Source organism: Mangifera indica, chromosome 17 (assembly GCF_011075055.1).
Source record: "Mangifera indica cultivar Alphonso chromosome 17, CATAS_Mindica_2.1, whole genome shotgun sequence".
Taxonomy (NCBI): domain Eukaryota; kingdom Viridiplantae; phylum Streptophyta; class Magnoliopsida; order Sapindales; family Anacardiaceae; genus Mangifera; species Mangifera indica.
Window position 1 is genome coordinate 6260053 of NC_058153.1, and position 19058 is coordinate 6279110.

Here is a 19058-nt window from a genome sequence, read left to right on the forward strand (position 1 = left end):
ATAAATAAAAATAAGTTTAATAGATAAGGGTCTAAAATTAGAAATGAGGGTCATAAGGGTATTAAGTTTAGGTCTTCATTATATCTGTATAAGACAAAAAAATAGAGTTAAAATTGTATGACAAAATTAAAAAAAAGTTTAATTTTATTAATTTTCCTTAAAATATTTTCATCAATTAGGTCCATTTAACTTTCAAACAATACAAACACAACCTATGTTTCAATGGCCTCAACCATTTTCAAACAAAAAAAAAATTAAAAATTTCCTTAAAACTGTTAAAAAAAGCTCTTATACCAATAAAATAAATATTGTTTGAATTAATAGTTTAAAATTTTCTGCCAATTTTTTAAAAAAAATATTAATATTAGGGATTTTTTTTTTTTGGAGTTTTCTAATATATTCTTATATATTCTAGTAAAATAAAATAATATAATGAATAAATTTTTTTCCTTTTTGGGTTTAAATTGGTGGGTTCATTAGTTAAAGTAGTAGCGAGGGTAGTGACTCATGTTGCCATCTTTAAGTAGCTTTTACTTTGCTTTGTCTTTTGCTTGTGTCTCTGACGCTGAGCTACTAAAGTGAGAGAAAGAGAGAGAGAGTAGCTTAATGTGTTAACTGTGGACTTTGTTGCTAGGATTCTTGAGCTCACCTCTTACTCCACCCTCTCACCGTTCTTAACTTCCTTCATTGTCTCATTATTTCCCTCTTTTTCCCTTTCCCTTTTTATTTTTTTTGATTCTTTTTCATTTTGATTAGAACTTCCATGCATCTACTCGCAACTCTCACCCACTTTACCAACTCTTAAGTGCTCTCTCTAGATATTCCCAGTTTCATTTTCAAGAATCTATTCTGCGGTTTTGATTTACCATCTTCAAGTTAGCCTCAACTCTTAGTTATAGTGTGTTTAGTCATTTCTGCTGAATCTGAAGGTATTTCTTTTTCACCTCTTACTGTGGTATATATGCTCCAAACATGGGTTTGATTCCTTTTTTGTTCCATTAATATTTCCCAGATCAGCTCTTCACTTTCTTTGCTTCCATCTTTTCTCCTCTACCTTCATATCTAGATTTTGTTATTTTTGTTTTGGGTTCTGGGTGGTTACAAGGCCCCATTTGGAAAGAAGCTTGAACCCAGTTTTGTTAATGCTGATGGGGTGCTTTTCAGTTTATGTAACTGTTAGTTTGGTTTTATTGTGTTCATTGATTTCTCTGGTGAGTGGTATTGGTGCTAATTGGGGCACACAAGCAAGCCATCCTCTGCCCCCAGACACTGTGGTGAATCTTCTGAAAGATAATGGGATTCGAAAAGTGAAGCTTTTTGATGCAGAGTATGGAACACTAAAGGCTCTGGGCGGCTCCAATATTGAGGTCATGGTTGGTATCCCAAATGATAAGCTTGCATCTTTGGCTGGCAGCATGAAGGCTGCTGAGAAATGGGTTTCCAGCAATGTCTCTAAACATATCTCTTCTAACAATGTCAATATCAGGTGTGCTTCCCTTTGCATTTATTTATTTATTTATTTTTCCATTCAACTATGGCTGAAAAGAATCAACTTTACTTTTCCAGTTAATTGAAAAAATGAACTAGGTTATATCTTTTCATTGTAAAGTTTAGTTGAGGTATTATATGTTATAAATCCTTCAATTTCTAGTTTGTTGCAGAGTTATATATCTGGTGTTTCTCATTTGGTTTACTTCGCGTGAGTTTCATTGAAATTGCCTGGTATATATTGCGGGAAATCTTTGTGTATAACTGGTGATTGTTATGTAGGTGTCCATTTTCGTTTTAGCTTGACTCTTATTTGTGTTGCAACATAACTTAGAGAATCATATGTTCAAGTTTAATTTCATTAAGCCTTGAATGCTTTATTGCTTTTTGCAACATTTACCTATCAACAATTATGGCTCTACACAACATTTACCAATTATATGTAGAGTGACAAACTTGTAAGGAAGGATGTCTAAGGATTGCTCTATCTATTGTGTTATATTGTTTTATTTGGTATTTAGATGCCCCAGAGCTAAAATTTTTGCAGTGAAACTAATACAAAAATATGAACCACAGTATCAAACACATAGTTGCACACTAACATCATAATTAATGGTAGAAAAATAATAAAGACAATGATTTCCGTGGTTTACCCAAGCGAAGCAACATCAACTTCATCCTTTTAGATTAACGTACAGCATATGAGTACCTTTCTTGTCTTCTAGTCGCTTTCACTTTAGAAGATCTCTCAAGTTTTCTTACCAAATAGAATAACTTTTTTTCTTCCCTACAGTACAGTAGCAGATTTATTAATATTACTTCCATATTAACAAAATTTATTAGTAGTAATATGAGGATATACCATTACTTTAAATCTTACTCATAACTAGAATGACTGAAACTGTTCAATGTGTCGTTAGAGAAGAACTTGGCTTTTTCATTCTGGGCCTCATTAGTGTGCTCAAATGCTAGCTTTGCTGGTTTCGTCAACATGTATAAACATAAATTTTGAAAAATTAAATAGCTTTTATTTTATGTTTCATTGGTTTTGCTCCAGTGTCTGGTCTATGTTAGCCTTCTGTAACCAGGAAATTATTTCTTGGAGTTGTCTGATTTTAAATAATGTTTTTTGCTTTCATTTTACTTGTTTGAGCAGTCATAAAGATATTTTCCTAGTCTGAAGTTAAAGTTGAATAGCTTAAAAGACCTAGTTATTCTGACAAGAAGCTTGTGTATATGCCCAAGAGAATGGGCTAACTTGACTAATACCAAACTAAAACGAAAATGAATAAAAGTGATTTTGGCTTGCGCTTATTGCTATTGTTGACTTATTATACTCTGGAAATCATTCAGTATGTTTTTGCTAGTATTCTCTTTCTCTACCATTCCCAGATGATAAATTTTCATTTCCTCTGTTTGCTTGTCTTGAAATGTTTTTTCCATGGACTCTTTAAATTCTCCCTAAAAGGATTCTTTCCCAAATGAAATATTTGCATGGAACATGGTTTTTCTTTTGCTCATGCATTTTTCGGCAGTGAAGTTTCATAAGTTTACATTAATGTTTCAGGACTTCCTGCAGTAGGAATGCGTACAAATACTTTGCACGAATGATGGTTTTACTTGGACTTTGACAACATTTTTCTGTTGCTTGCTTTAATAATGGCTGCCTTTAACTCATTCACATTCTATAGGCTGTAGATGTGGGCAAATAGAAGCTTTATAAAATTTCTGAGGTTATCATTTGCAGATATGTTGCAGTTGGGAATGAACCTTTCTTGCAAACATACAATGAAAGCTTCCTCAATTCAACCTTCCCTGCACTTCAGAACGTTCAATCTGCCCTGATTAAGGCTGGGCTTAGCAGTCAAGTGAAGGTCACTGTCCCCCTTAATGCTGATGTCTATGAGGCCTCGACAGGCTATCCATCTGGTGGTGACTTCCGAACTGATATCCATGATCTCATGCTTTCCATTGTCAAGTTTTTGAGCGATAATGGTGCACCATTTACTGTCAACATTTATCCATTTATAAGCCTTTACACGGATGCCAACTTCCCAGTCGAGTATGCCTTCTTTGATGGCAATGCACAACCTCTGAACGATGGTGGGACAAACTATTACAATATGTTTGATGCAAATCATGACACTCTTGTGCATGCTCTACAGAAGAATGGGTATGGGAACCTGCCAATTATAATTGGAGAGATTGGGTGGCCAACTGATGGCGATCAAAATGCAAATATAGAGTATGCACAAAGGTTCAACCAAGGTTTTATGTCACATATTTCTGGTGGGAAAGGAACACCAATGAGACCTGGGCCCATTGACGCCTACTTGTTTAGCTTGATTGATGAGGATGCCAAGAGTATTGATCCAGGGAATTTCGAACGTCACTGGGGGATATTTACTTATGATGGGAGAGCCAAATACCAGCTCAACCTTGGCACCACAAATTCGAATGCTTTGATTCCAGCAAGGAATGTGCACTACTTGGAGAAAAAGTGGTGTGTATTGAAGCCTTCAGCAAGGCTTGATGATCCGCAGGTGGCACCAAGTGTGAGCTATGCCTGTGGACTTGCCGACTGTACTGAACTTGGTTATGGGACATCCTGCGGAAATCTTGATGCTCTGGGAAATATTTCATATGCATTCAATAGTTACTATCAGACGCATAATCAGCTAGACAATGCTTGTAAATTTCCAAACCTATCAATGATCACAAAATCAGATCCATCTGTTGGAAGTTGCTCATTTCCGATAATGATTCAGCCGTATTATGGAGGTGCAGGAAAGAGAAAGCCAATAGGTTCGATCGTGGGGTTTATTCTCTTGGCACTAACAATTCTGTGAGCTTGAAGCTTCTGATGATTCATGAAGAATCATTTTTCCTGGACTACTACTTGCATTTGCTTTGTAGCAGAAGCATTATGATCCATACGTGGCAGAAGCATCTTCCTTATTTTGCAATTTACAAGGCAAATGCTTAAATCATTATGCTGTTTTAAGATTAAATTACTGTCAAGTGTTGTATTTGCTTTTTGGAATGTTCAATTTGTGAAGTACTTTAATTGAAGCCTAACCAGTGAGGATTGAAATGTTGCCTTGGCAGCTGGAGCTGAAAGTTATTCCATTTGCTTTTATGTCATTGATTTGTATAAATGAGAGAAAGAAAAAAGCCCAGTTAGTTATTTGGCAATCTCAGATTCTTTGGCATCAAAATTTAACCTTTGAATAGATTTATCATTCAAACCTCTTTGAAATTTGATGATTTATGTGATAACAAAATGCATAATCTGTCATCTCAGAATAAAGTAAAAAACTTTAGTAGTTTATGATATTCTTCCATCGATATAACCTAAAAAGGAAACACATTAATTGGGCAGCATCAAAAGTAGTTGAGATTAACACCAAAGAGATATCAACATAAACCTGTTAACATGTTCCATCCAAGTACCTAAAAAGGAAAAACACATCATGATCATCTCTGCAGTGAAAATTGACACCAAGGGTTAGCCTAAGTGAAGAGAAAGATTTTCTTTGTGAAAGGTCAGTGCTCGAATAGCATAACTTTTCACATTTGAAAAGTCACGGTATGAATAGTTTAGGGCTAACTAATAATATACCACAATAAATCATATTTGATTTACTCGGTATAAGGGTTGTGAGTTTAGTTACTGCATTTCGAGATTTACCTATTCAGCGAAGTCGGGCAGGGTTCTGATTTATGATAGGCCAAATGACTATTTTCCACCCAAGGTTTAGTGCAAACTCAACTTTCCACTTATAAACTATCGAAAATCTAAATACCCACAATTCTATTAAATTTCGTTGTTACTGTGAAAGTAAAATTGTTATTTAATAAAAATATTTTAAAAACTAAAAATTTATCACGTTTCCAATCCCCGAGTTTGAAAACTAATAAAATCCCTCCACCCAAAGTTTGAAAAACTTACATTCCCCCTAGGTTTTTGCAGCAATTATTGGTGGCGTTCTCCCTTCCTCTCGGCTTCTCTTTTAGTCACAGTTCATTTCTTACCATCATCAGTCGTCCTTTTCCCTCATCGGCTAACGCACGATAAAACTGAAATCTGAGTCTTTTTGTTACAAGATGAAGAGATCTCGGTCTCTTTGTCACATGACAAAGAGACTGAGATCACTTCATTACACAATGACACAATAAAGAGACTCAAATCTCGGTCTCATCGTATACTGGCCAGTGAGAGAAGAAGATGACCGATGATGATCAAAAATGGATTGTAGTTACGAGAGAAGCTAGAAGGGAGAGAGAACGTTGTTGTTGCAATCATCTTTGGCCGTCAGCATTTGTTGCAAAAACCTTAGAAGAGGAATGTAAGTTTTTCAAACTATAGGTGGGAGAAGATTGGGTAAATTATTAATTTTTAAACCTGGGGGAAAGGGGGGGGGGGGGGGAGGTGAGAGGGGGGGGGGGGGGGGGAGAATATGATGAATTTATAATTCTTTTAAATATTTTTATTAAATAATAATATGACTGTTAAAAGTAACAGTAACAGTAAACTTTAACAAATAAATAAGTATTTAAATTTTCGATAATTAATGAGTGAAATATTGGGTTTATACCAAACCTTAGGTGGGAAATAGTCATTTGGCCGTTGTGATAAAGTATTTTTCATTTGTCTCAACAGTGAAAAACATTTGCCAAATTGATTTTGAGAATATATTATTACATATTCATTTGTTTTTTTTTTTCAATTTTAGTAAATCATAGTAATACATACTCAACAAATACAAAATTTTGTTGTTAGATTTTTAATTGAATTCTTTTAATTTAGTAGCTTGGATGATACATACTCAATAGTTATAAATTTTATATTTTGTTAATGTGATTCCTTATCACCAACTTATATATGCAATTTAAAATCTTACACAAGATAGACTATAGTAACAACAATTAAAATATGAGAAACCTTAAGTAAATCTACTATAAATATATCAGAAGATAAATTAAGATAAGTAAACGAGTAGATGAGATACATGATTTTTTACATATTTTACCTGTTAATCGAAATATTTACATAAATAGCATTATCAATAGTTAAGTGTAGTACAATAATAACATAGACTAGATATATTATCTTTTGTATGTTGCTCCTCTCCTCTCTTATTCCTCATACAACTACTTTATTTATATACAAGTTTTTAGGAGGAAAACTACACTTGAAACTTCTCTAATTTAATACCTTAATCTATAATTTAAATTTGTATGAGAGGGAGTTATACGTATATCAATGACATATTATCCATGGGAGAAGTTTGCATTTTTATCAATGAACGTTTTCGAGGTGTTGTGTGGTAAAATTTAGATGAATTCTACTTTCGATAAAATTATATTTGTAATCTAATTTAGTAGAAAATCTTCTACTTCATAAGTTGTAGAATCAGAGCCACCTAGTCGCTTTTCAAGATATTTGAGCCTCATATTGGATTACAATGAGCCGTAAGCTTCTAACTAGGGAACCATCTAATCACTTGTTTGTTGATTGATTGCTACATCTAGTTGCATTTTAAATGTTGACTTTTGGAAATAGTTTTTTTCCTTAATTTATGGAGAATGAGAAAGAATTCGAGAACTTGGAGAATTTCTTTGCCATTTGGAGATCTTCACCATATCTTCTGAATCATACAAGTTGGTTTTATTATAATTTCCGTTATCATGTTTTTGTATATTTTATGCAGTGTATCAATTTTATTATTCCATTTTTCCTTGTGGGACATGATTGGATATACACTACTTACATCATAAGATAACCAACACGTAGGGCTCGATTCACATATAGCTGAACTCGAATTCGAGCTCGTGAAAACGAAGCTTGAACTCAGTTCGAATGCGGCTCGATTCGCTTTTCGTTATTAAAACGACGTCGTTTTAATACATATTAGTTAAAACGACGTCATTTTGTATCAAAATTTTTAATTGAAAAATCTGGCAAATAGCTCGAGTTCGACCAAGCTCAGTTAAGGCTGGCTCGTTCGAACTGAGCTCAAATAGGATCGGTTCGAGTCCAACCCTACCAACACGTATTTAAGAGTAGATCAAACGATATTGATAGATTCTTCTCAGCTACAAAAGGATTGCTCAAATGTTTAATAAATTGTCCTAAGCCTTTTTCTTCCCATCCTGATAGAAACGGAAGTTCAGAGACTCAAAATTCTACTCAAGGCTATAACCATAAACCTCACAACCAACATTCATCTATTGGATCATTACAAGAGCAAAGCAAATGTTATGGCAACAATGTGTAAAATACCCAAGGCAATCCTGATTCTTCAGTAATTAAATTGTCGACAAAAAGGAAAAGACCAACACAAAGTATATGCATATAATGTCTACCATGTTAACGAGTCTTTAATTCCTCAATTGTATATGGAACCAATCAATCAGAGACATGGATATAGAGCCTCATGATTGATTGGTTGCTTGTATATCCATTGTAGGTAGTTTTTTTCGTTAAATTTTCTGACCAGTGCTATTTCCATATACAGGATGGATGCTGACATTTCACTTTCAAGGGAAAAATGAACCAAAAAATTATTGTCACTCATTCTCCTAATAAACCAAACAATATCTATGCAGACACTTTCCAAAAAGAACTGGCAACAAAGTTTGGCACAAATTAAGCATCAACTACTGAGAGGTTTGTCTGTCCAAAGGTTAGTCATATTCAAAACAAATGGAAGAAAGAAGATTAACCTTTTCAGTCTCAGCCGAGCATGCATTATTGCTACAAACAATTCACAAAACTGCCATCTAGTCCAAGCCCCCCTGCTTCTCAAATATAGCTGGATAAATTATCAAAATAAACGAAAACAACATCAAGGTGACATCTACTGGAGCTGACTGGGACTGCAACTGCAAGAGAATAATTCTAATTGTTACTGGCTGAGTGAAGCTGAACCAGCTTAATTACAGCAGTTAAAAAGTCCCACCCTATATATGTGGATTGCATTTTTGACAGCACATACAAGAATTGCAAAAAAAAAAAAAAAAAAAAAAAAAAAAAAGAAGAAAGAAAGAAAGGAAACAATAAATAGAAATCAGAACTGTATGCAGAATATTTCGTGACCACTGAAATTATTTATGCTACTAGTGATAGGAGGCATTGACATAAATGTTAACTAAAGTATTCCTAATCTAGCATTGCAGAGACATCACAAATCAGTATCCCTACTATACTCACTATTATCTTCTTTTTCGAAAGTTAATATAAAGTTTAATGTGTTGTAACAGCATTCAGCTCATATCCAGAATTTTCTGAGTTCCAAACTTCTAAATTATCTTATTTTACCAAATCAAAAAATATACACACATTAGTCGAAATGTATCAAGCAACAAGAAAATTTGGCTTCCCAAGAACCATGCCTTCAAAATTTATTAATACATATGAGATTCAAAGTAACTAGGACAATTTGACCTTTTTTTTCATACTTTGGGAATCAATAGTAAATATATTTCGCAGACTTAAACTGATAAATGATTTCCTTTTTCTTACATTTATTAATTAAAAGGTATTTACTTAATACCATATTTCTTTAGTGCCAAAGCAGAGAAAGATCTAAGAGATACGCATTCTGGTTCAGTTTTTAGCACAACACAAGCATAAACATATTCCCAACAACCAAATAAAGACCATCCATGCAATTTCTTTATGAAGCTAATAAACCAGTCTTAAATTCAATTTTTATAGAAATTTGACAACAACTAACAACTAAGGAGGTATCCCAGTTAAATTCATGAACCCCTTTCACATGACAAGCCACTGAAGCAGTAGATAGAGGATGTCCATTTTAAGTCCAAGTAATCCTAAGAGCTAAACACTGTTAAATAACAAGACAGAAGTACACTGTGATACCTCATACAGAAAGAGGGTGAAACCCATAATAAAATTGATAGATTCCAAATGTCAAGGTAGATGATAAGTTTCAAATTGCTAACTAGAAAGAATTTTGCAGGTGCAAATATAAAGGAGCAATACACAATTCAGAAAAGGCCAAAAATAAAGAGAGATACAAGAAGCATCATTACTTCCAAGGTCTCTTTTTATATCAAAAAGTAATACTATATATACAAATATATTGTACAAACTTATTCATACAAGCTGATGTAATAGCATCTAGTTGAGTAATTTTGCAGTGGGAGAAAAAAAAACAATTACATTACCTAATCACAAACTACCACCTCAATTTGTATAGATAAATTTGTACAATTTGTTTGTAAGTATAATTTTTTTCTATATCAAATGTATATTTTATGGCCAAAAGTTTTGGTATTCAGCTACCAAAATTTGTTTGGATGATCATAGAAAAGATAAATATGAACATTATAAGTCAAACAGTCAGCTTAGTCCAATACATTCAATAATTTAATCCGTCTATCCAACTTAAAAGTCCTTAGGTTTCTGATATTTCATTTAGCAATTACTTCATCTTCCATAGGCTTTAGCTAGAGGAACTTTTTTCACCTGCTCCGAAAACAAGAAACCTAAGAAATAGGTATTATTTAGTAAGTCAATAGTGTGATTTTTGTAGACATATATTAACATAGATTGCATGTATTTGAACAATTGAGATGGGGTGATTCATTAAACAGTATCCTAAAATTCCATGCTCTTCTCTACTTAGTGCTCTCATTGAAAGCACAATTTTCCAATTATAACATTCCATGTCAAAAATGCTAGTGAAATGGTAGCGTGGAACATTTTTGTACTTATGTTTCACAGTACCATTTCACATCTCTATACAAAGCATAGAACAAGGATATATGATTACCTTATCAAGTTATGAAGTTGAAGCTTGAGTTTTCCTTATTGAAGCAGCAGCAGTATCCGCTGATGGGGGCACATAGATTCGTGCTTTCTTAAGGATTTCAGCAACAACCCAACGCTTATGCTTGCTCAAAGGTCTAGAAGGATCCAACCGAACCTGCAAAACCCCAAGATGATAAACACTAAGTAACAAACCAATCAAGCTTTACAACCAAATGAATAACAAATATGAGAAAGATTGAAACTGACTCGGTCACCAATGTTGCAAAGATTGTGCTCATCGTGTGCCATGAACTTGGAAGTCCGCTTGACATAACGGTTATACACCTTGTGGTGAAACAGTCTGTCAACCGCCACTACCACTGACTTTTGCATCTTGTTGGAAACAACCATCCCCACCACTGACTTCATTTTGTAAAGACTTTAAATCTTCCAAACCTAAGTCAGATTTTCTAGGTATTGTTCACGGCTTACATTTAACCAAAATATGTTATATAACAATGAAAAATCAATTGAAAAAGTCAACATAACATCATTGGATAGGAAAATTTATAAATGGATAAATCAAACTTTTACATAAATGAAAAAATTAAATTAAATTAAATTAAACTTATTTAACGGGTTCTATAGATTATGGATTTTAGCAGCAAACAAGATAAAAGAAAAAAAAAAATTCCACGGACAACTATATCACACCATAACCTAGTCAACACATACGGTTATTAATTGCATAGGAAAAAGTAAATCTTATTGGTACGATTAACAAGCATGAATTTATGAAACGATAGAGGAGGAAATATTCAATAGAGAGGAGATTACTGGTAGCGGCAGTGGAGACCGGTGACGAAGGCTGCAGTGAAGCAGGCAAAACGACGTGGTTTAAGAAAACAAAAGGAAAATTGCTGGCGGTGGTGGAGGACGACAGCTGCTCTTGGTAGGAAGAAGTGAGGTTACTGGATCAAGCGTGTGACTGCGAGTAACCTAATTGCCTAAAACCTTTAATTTCTGTCCAAACCTAAAAGAATAACCCTAAGCGCAGATCGTTAAAAAAAAATGGGGGATATTGCAATTTTTGTCAAAAAAATCAATTCGTATACAAAATTATTACACATATAAACGGTTAAATATTTTTACCATAAATTGAAAAGAATTTCAAAAACACTTCTTTGTTGATTGGTGATTATTGTTTACACATGAATTTTGACTTCACTACCGTTCAATCATACAAAAATTTTTGTATTTTTATCATATTTTATGAGCATTTTCTTTTGTCCATATAAAAATATTAAAAATGAGCTCAAATCTTATATTATTGATTGTTTATGATTGGATTTTAAGTTAGATTTAAGGTTTGGTGAGTGATAATAAAAAGTCTTTTTGGTTAAAAACTTATATTTTAATTTGTGTATTTATAGATGAATAGTTTGGTGAAAGAATAAGTTAGTACTCCTATCAAAGGGTTAACAACCTCGCCAAGGGTTGGTGGGTTGGTGGGTTGGTGAACCCGTCAACCCTATTTTTATCCAAAATTGAAAATAAGAGTAATTTAGATATTTTGTTATTTTTATGGAATAAATATTTAATGTCTAAAAAGTGTGATAAATTTGTATAAATGAACTCATTTATGAGTAAAAATTTCAATATCCCAAACAGAACTTACATGCAAAGAAACCGTTTCATATCATTACATAGGCCAATAGACTAAATCCCACCAAAAGTTTAGTCTACTCTCAAATTTTACCCATTAAGTTTTGAAAATCTAAGTTCTCACCTATCATCCAACTTCTATTAAAATTTTCTATTAAAGCTAATGGTAAAATCGTTATTTTATTAATAATATTAAGAAAATAATTTTATGTCATTCCCACCAAAGTTTTAAAAACTTATAATTTCATCTCAGTCTCAACTTTTTCAGTTTTAAAAAATGACTTTTTCCCTCACATATCTAGGGTTTTTCTCTTCCCTCTCCAATCACCAACTCTGACGATGGCAACTTCCTCTTCCCACTCTTTTTCCTTGACGAAACAACAAAAACAAATTGTCTTTGTCTCTTCCTTGACGAAACCACAAAAACAAATTGTCTTTGCCTCTTCCTCGATGAAGCGACAAAGACGATGTTTTCGTCTAGCTTTGTTAACTGCTGAAAGGGAGGTAAAAAGGTGGGAAAAGAAAGTTGTCATTGCCAGAGATGATGGTAGGAGAAAGAAAGAAAAAACCCTAAGGATATGGGGTGGAAAATGTCACTTTTAGAAATTAAAAAAGTTAATATTGGGATGAAATTGTCAATTTTCAAAACATGAGAAAAATTATATATATATATTTATAATATTACTAGTAAAATGATAATTTTACCTTTTTCCTTAACAAAAAATTTTAACAGAAGTTGAATAACGTAAAAATATTTAAATTGTTGAAATTTTGTATGTGAAAATTTGATAATAGACAAGACCTTGAGTAAGAATAAGCCTTTTGGCCTAATAGATAGTGTTTACCTTCTTCACAATTTTTTTTTTTTAATATATAGTTAATGGTGTTTCACTTTTACAATTCATGCTAATTATATTTTGAGTGAATGACATTTTTCCACCAAGGTTTGGCCTTAAAACAGTTTTTCACCTCTAATTAACATAAATAACATTTTCTTACATAAAATCAAGTATATTTAATATTTTCTCATCAAAAATTAAACTTTATCAATGAAACAACAATACTAAGAAATGAATTTATCAATTTATTTTTACTATTTTATTTTTCAAAATTATCATGCAACCCTAAATTAATAAAAATTAAAAATAATCTTTTAAATATTTATATAAGAAGTTTTTTATTTCTCATTCCTTTCACCTTCACCATTTTTTCTCTCTTTTTATAAAAAAGGGTATATTTGCCATATAATCATATATTAGGTGTGAACTATAATTTTAGAAAATTTTTGGGGCCTTTTAAATTTTTAGGGTATTATTGAAAATTCATAAAAACTGTATGAAAATGATAGTCACACACCTCCAAATAATTGAACAGAATGCAACAAATTATAGGGAATAATGTCTTATCAAACTATTAGGATCATCTAGTAATTTCAAAATATATAACAATTTGAAAAAAAATTTAAAAATTGATTTGCAAGTTTTTAAACTTTTTTAAATATTAAATTATCATATTTAAAAAATTTGAGTCGGATAGAAAATTATTTTGCCCTTAATTGTTAGTTTTTTTAAAAATAGAATTTGATTTTTGACAAAATATTGCTATTTATGTTAACTAGGGACAGTAAATATTTTTAGGTCAAACCTTGAGTGGGAAAATGTTACTTATTCTTATAATTTAAATATAAGTTCACGTTTACAATTAATTTCTAAAGGTTCTTGAAGGATTAGTTAGTATATGATTAGCAAATAATGCACAAATTCATTATTATAATGTAATCAAGCACAAGATGAATTCATAAAAATTAAAAAAAAAAAAAAAATAGTGGATGTAAAACTATTTAAAATTCATTTAACTATATTGGGTAAAAAATAGTACACAAATCAAAGTTAAAAAAATATATTTCAAGAGTTGTAGTATGTGGGAAGTGATACGAGTAAAAAAAGTTAATACGGAAATATTTAAAGTTTTGATATAGCGTAATTAATTAAACAGTAATATTATATATACAAACTTTATGTATAAATAAATTGCACATACTAATGTGACAATGACGTGGTAAATATCATGTAAAAATATTTCAAACTGTTCTTGTTTTTTTACAAAGTAATTGTTCTCAAATTGGGTGGTATCAAAATTGTCATCTTGCAAGGTGTTTAAAGAAATGCCACTGAGAAATTTGTTATGTTACTGTAGATCCAGATTCTCATCCTTAGTTGCATGTTTTCTTGAAATAGGTTTGCTATCATTTCGTGTAAAATTTCTAGTTTTATCATGGTGAGATTTGAAAAACAGGTTGTTCACTATCTTGCATAAATCATACTAAAATACTATTATCATCAAATGAAAAATGTTGATTAGTTGAGACAACTTATATGACATATAGTCCCTCATATTTTATTGACTATATATAAAATTAGATCTTATAAGATGGACGAGTGAATGAGTCACATAACGGTTTTGACCTTGTGAGTGAAATATGTTATTGCCAAGTGTTGTGGATTTTTTGTAATTTTTGTTGATATGCATATACAGATGTTTGGTGCCACTTGAACTCCGACATGTTAAATTAAAATCATAATGTTTGCACAATGTGCATGGAATGATTTTATTATAAATAATTTCCTGTTTTTGATTGAATTGCTCTCAAACCCTTAACTCTTGCTTTAAATCATATTTTGATGGTAACAGTTATGGTTGTGACCTTTCATCAACATATGAATTTTCTCATTATCAAATAATCAAAAAAATTAAATTTATTTGAATTTAGATTTATCTTAAAATAAATTTGACGAAAGAAATATAATTGATTAAATTGGATAAATATTAAAACAAAATCAAAACTAAAATAATCTGAAGGAAAAATTTTTAAGTGGGCCCAGAGGTGTCAATGGGCCGGGCCGGGCCGACTCCAGCTCGGCCCGTTGGGCTAATGGGTCAGGTCGGGCCCGAGGCCCAAACAGTAATGGGCCTTCGGGCCGGCCCTTTAAAATATAAAGGCCCAAAGCCCGGCCTGACCACTAACGGGCTTTAAATGGGCCGGGTCGGGCTTTATTAAATGGGCCGAGTCGCGCTTTATTAAATAGGCCGGGTCGGGTCTTATTAAATGGGCCGGGCCGAGCCTTATTAAATATTTTTTAAAAAGTTTTAATTAAAATTTTTAAACACAAATTATTTTTCAATTATTAAAATCGAGGACAATACTCCGAATATTTTATTTATAATCCCTCATTATGGCGGAGGAATATCGTGGTTACATGATAAAAAATATTATAAATTGTTAATAAAATACAAATAAATTAATTTACATATTGTATAAATTACAAAACATAAATAAAATTTATCTATTATATAATATTTATCTATTCATCTTCTATATCCAAATCTTTGAATTCTTCAAAGACATCTTCTGTCACACGATTCTGTAATTTAAAATCAGCTTTAATCCAATCTTTCATGCACATTATCGCTTCGACCATATTTGGATGTAAATTGGATCGTCTATCATCCAGCACGCATCCCCCTGCACTAAAAGCGAATTCCGATGCTACAGTTGACACTGGAGGTGTTAGTAGATCTCGAGCCATGGCTGCAAGCACAGGAAAGGTTTCTGCCTTGTCTTTCCACCATGCCAAAACATCTAGTTTTTCAGCATTATATCTTTGAACAATTTCAGGATAATGGTCAATATTTATATAATTGTAAAATTGACTAACAGTTTGTTTACCTTTGCGCAATAAAGACCATATGCGTGAACTTTTTTTACCTGAACTACCAGAACTTACCTCTGGTGCAGAACTTTGTTCAGTTTTTCCATATTTTTGTTCATAAATACTATACATATCAAATAAAAATTCTTGAATATATTCAACAGAATTTACATTGCTATTAATTGACAAATTTTCATTAATAACATCAAATAAATTTTGTAATCTATTAGTTTTTGCCCTAGGATCTAAAATAGTAGCTGCAGAATAAAGTAAAGGAATTTCACTTCAATATTTTTTAAATTTTTATTCCATTTGCATACATATATTTTGAAAAGCATTATAAGAGTGATGATACCTATGTTCTTTAAAAATATCACTTATTTCTACCATACTATATATTTAGAACAAGTTGTTGGATAATACACACCTGAGCAATGATCTGTGGTTGTTTTCAATGGCTCTAACAAGTTCATTAAAGCCATAGCTATTTCCCAATCTTGATCTGTCAAAAAAATAGGATCTTGCGAATCCATTGGTTGGGTATTGAAGTATCATGTTATAGGAACTTCATACCCTTCGCATGCTTTCAACATGAGATATGTTGAATTCCACCTAGTGCTAATATCTATTTTTAATTTTTTCCTTTTTAACCCCATTGATCTACATAATTGATGATATGTTTGTACCCGTGATAGGGATGATGAAATATATGCAATGGCATGTCTAATTACTTCTAAATGTTTTTTTGCCAAACTTAAGCCATCTTGAGCGATTAAATTAATAATATGACATACACACCTAACATGAAATAATTTTCCATTAAATGGAGGAGATAAATGATTATACATATATTCAATAACTTTATTATTATTTTTACCATTATAAAAAGTAATTGAAAAAATAAAATTATTAATTTTATATTCGTCAAAAATATTTGCTAATGCACGATAAATTGCAAGACCACTATGTGGATATTCTAAATTTCTAAATACAATAACTTTTTTGCATAATTGTCAATCAGAATTAATATAATGAGCAGTTGCACAAAGATACCCTATATGTTGATTTGTAATAGTCCATAAATCAGAAGTTATTAAAATAACACAATTAAAATTACTTAATTCTCCAATAATTTTTATTTTCATTAATTCATAATTTGTCAATATATCTGACCTAAAAGTTGACCTAGGAATTCTTCTAAATACTGGTTGAATACTATTTTGCATCATCCATTCTAAAATTTCATCTTCTGCATAACTAAAAGGTTGATCAGAAACAACGACATACCTGGCCATGTAATCTCGTACCTTCATTTGATCGTACGTAAAAGTCAACATTTCTCCCATATGTCCAGAACCGCTCGGACCTCCTGCTGAAGTGGCACCTGGACCAACAGATCGCGATCTGGTGAATGCAATTTGTTTTTGTCCTCTAAGTTCATGTGGAATTTTTTTACAGTAATCAGTAACATGTCGGCGAAGATGTCCCATCCCACTTGTACTTGCACATGTTAAACAAGAACCGCAATGTTTGCATACTGCTCGACGAATTAATTTCCCCTCTATTGTTTCCTCTATGTTATCAAAGTGTTCCCATACCATTGACGTTTGTTTTCTTTTTCTGTCTGTCGAATAATGCGAACCTGTACCCGTACCACTTTCACCTGTTGGTGCTCCACCTATTCCACCTTGTGCATCATCAATAATATCATCAGCGCCAACATGATAATATTCAAATGGATTGAATTCATTTGACATTGGATCCATTTGTAATATTTTGTAATGATAAAATTAAAATAAAATGAGATTAAAAATATAATAAATAGTTGAGATTGAGAGTTTGAGAGATTGGGAGTTTGAGAGATTGAGAGTTTGAGAGGTTGAGAAATTTGTAATTGTAATTGAAAGTGAAAATGAAAAATTGAATAGGTTTTTATAGGAAAAAATAAATTAATTAAAAAATAATTTAAAAAAAAGTTTGGCAACGACTTCTGCCAGGCAGAAGCACCTTCTGCCATTTGGCAGAAGCAAATTTTTGCTTTTGTCGCAAGGCAGCAGCAGCTGCCTTGCGACAGGATAGGCGGGAAAAATTTAAAAAAAAAAATTATATATATATATATATATATGAACAGTGTCGTACCGGCCCGGGCCAGCCCATGGGTTTAATATTAAAGCCCATGGGCCCAGCCCGACATGCTACAATATGGGCCAGGCTTTGTTGTGCCCGGGCTTTTTTTCGTGCTTCAAGCCGGGCCTCCATTTGACTTAGCCCAATTGACGTGTCTAAGTAGGCCTAAAACTCGGTACCCATTTCTTTAGAAAACTCTTGACAAGATGGGTTGTCCAAGAGTCTGGATTAGGACTGGATTCGAGCTGAGCCGAGCTCAGCTCGCAGCCAGCTCGGGCTTGGCTCGGTTTATTTATGTTCGGCTCGAGACTCGAGCCAAACTCGGTTCGACTCGAGTTTGGCTCGTTTTCAGCTCGACTCATTTACGACTCGGCTCAGTTCGTTTTTCATATCAAAACAACATCGTTTTGTATATATATAGATCAAAACGATATCGTTTTGTATAAATTTTTTTTAAAAAAAATCTACCGAACTAGTTTGAGCTCAATCGAGCCGAGTAGAGTCTAGCTCGTTTTGGGTTCGAATCGAGCCGAGCCGAGCTCGAGCTCGAGCTCGGCTCGGCTCGAGTCTAGCCCTAGTCTGGATGGCCATTTATGGATTGCCTCTTTCAATCATGGACACAGAGATTGTTTAAGGTTGTTGGAGACCACTGTGGAGGTTTTCTGTAATAAAAGTTAACAGTGATACTAAATCTTCTCTGGATTTGACAAAAGCTAACAATCAAGGCGAAAAAAATAGTATTAATGGCATAAATACAAGAGGAAAAGGCTATCTATACATTTAGAAACTGTTGAAGACAGAAATTGTGGTATAAAAAAGAAATATGGAATAAACACAATAGGAAAAAGTCTTTCCTTGGGTAACAATGGTGGTTGCTGAAGCGAACATCAAAGAAATGGCAGAAGCTTGATTAAGGTTTATCATAATACATTGCCAAGAATAATAAATGCTCTTTACCCACTTTAATTCAAATTTTAGATAAAGTAAAAAGTTATTGTTAATTAGTAAGGGTGGATATCGTCTGTGCAAAGTTGTACGATTGATTTATGTATCAGTCAATGCATAGATTGTCGACAAATCTATGTGATTTTGCATAGATTGTTGCATGACAAATTCGACCATTTTGGTTGGATTTTTGCATGGTTTGTGTGTCAAGAAACCACTGGAGAAAGAGAAGAGATGTCGTTGAAGTCAATGGCAAGAAGAATGGTTGCCAAAAAGAGGGAATGAATTTTTGGGGTGTAAGTGTAATGTTTTTAATTTTGAGAGAGCAACTGTTAACCCTA

At 32.6% G+C, this 19058-nt stretch overlaps 2 protein-coding genes across 7 annotated transcripts; one reads left to right on the forward strand and one right to left on the reverse strand.

Annotated features, from left to right (window-relative positions):
* Nucleotides 1-538: 538 nt before the first annotated feature.
* LOC123199935 (glucan endo-1,3-beta-glucosidase 6) lies at nt 539-4688 on the forward strand. Its single transcript, XM_044614982.1, has 2 exons — nt 539-1486; nt 3236-4688. Exons 1-2 carry the CDS (start codon nt 1143-1145, stop codon nt 4335-4337), a joined length of 1446 nt encoding a protein of 481 aa, XP_044470917.1. The 5' UTR covers nt 539-1142; the 3' UTR covers nt 4338-4688.
* Nucleotides 4689-8043: 3355 nt separating this feature from the next.
* On the reverse strand, nt 8044-11321 carry LOC123199940 (30S ribosomal protein S17-like). 6 transcript variants are annotated; one of them, XM_044614993.1, is made up of 4 exons: nt 11108-11320; nt 10538-10726; nt 10293-10445; nt 8044-8306 (listed from the first exon to the last, which is right to left on the reverse strand). In XM_044614993.1, exons 2-3 carry the CDS (start codon nt 10697-10699, stop codon nt 10302-10304), a joined length of 306 nt encoding a protein of 101 aa, XP_044470928.1. In that variant the 5' UTR covers nt 10700-10726; nt 11108-11320; the 3' UTR covers nt 8044-8306; nt 10293-10301. The 6 variants fall into 6 exon arrangements, with proteins under 6 accessions (XP_044470928.1, XP_044470927.1, XP_044470926.1 ...); XM_044614992.1 differs by having other exon boundaries at nt 8044-8382; XM_044614991.1 differs by having other exon boundaries at nt 8044-8376; nt 10538-10757.
* Nucleotides 11322-19058: the final 7737 nt, after the last annotated feature.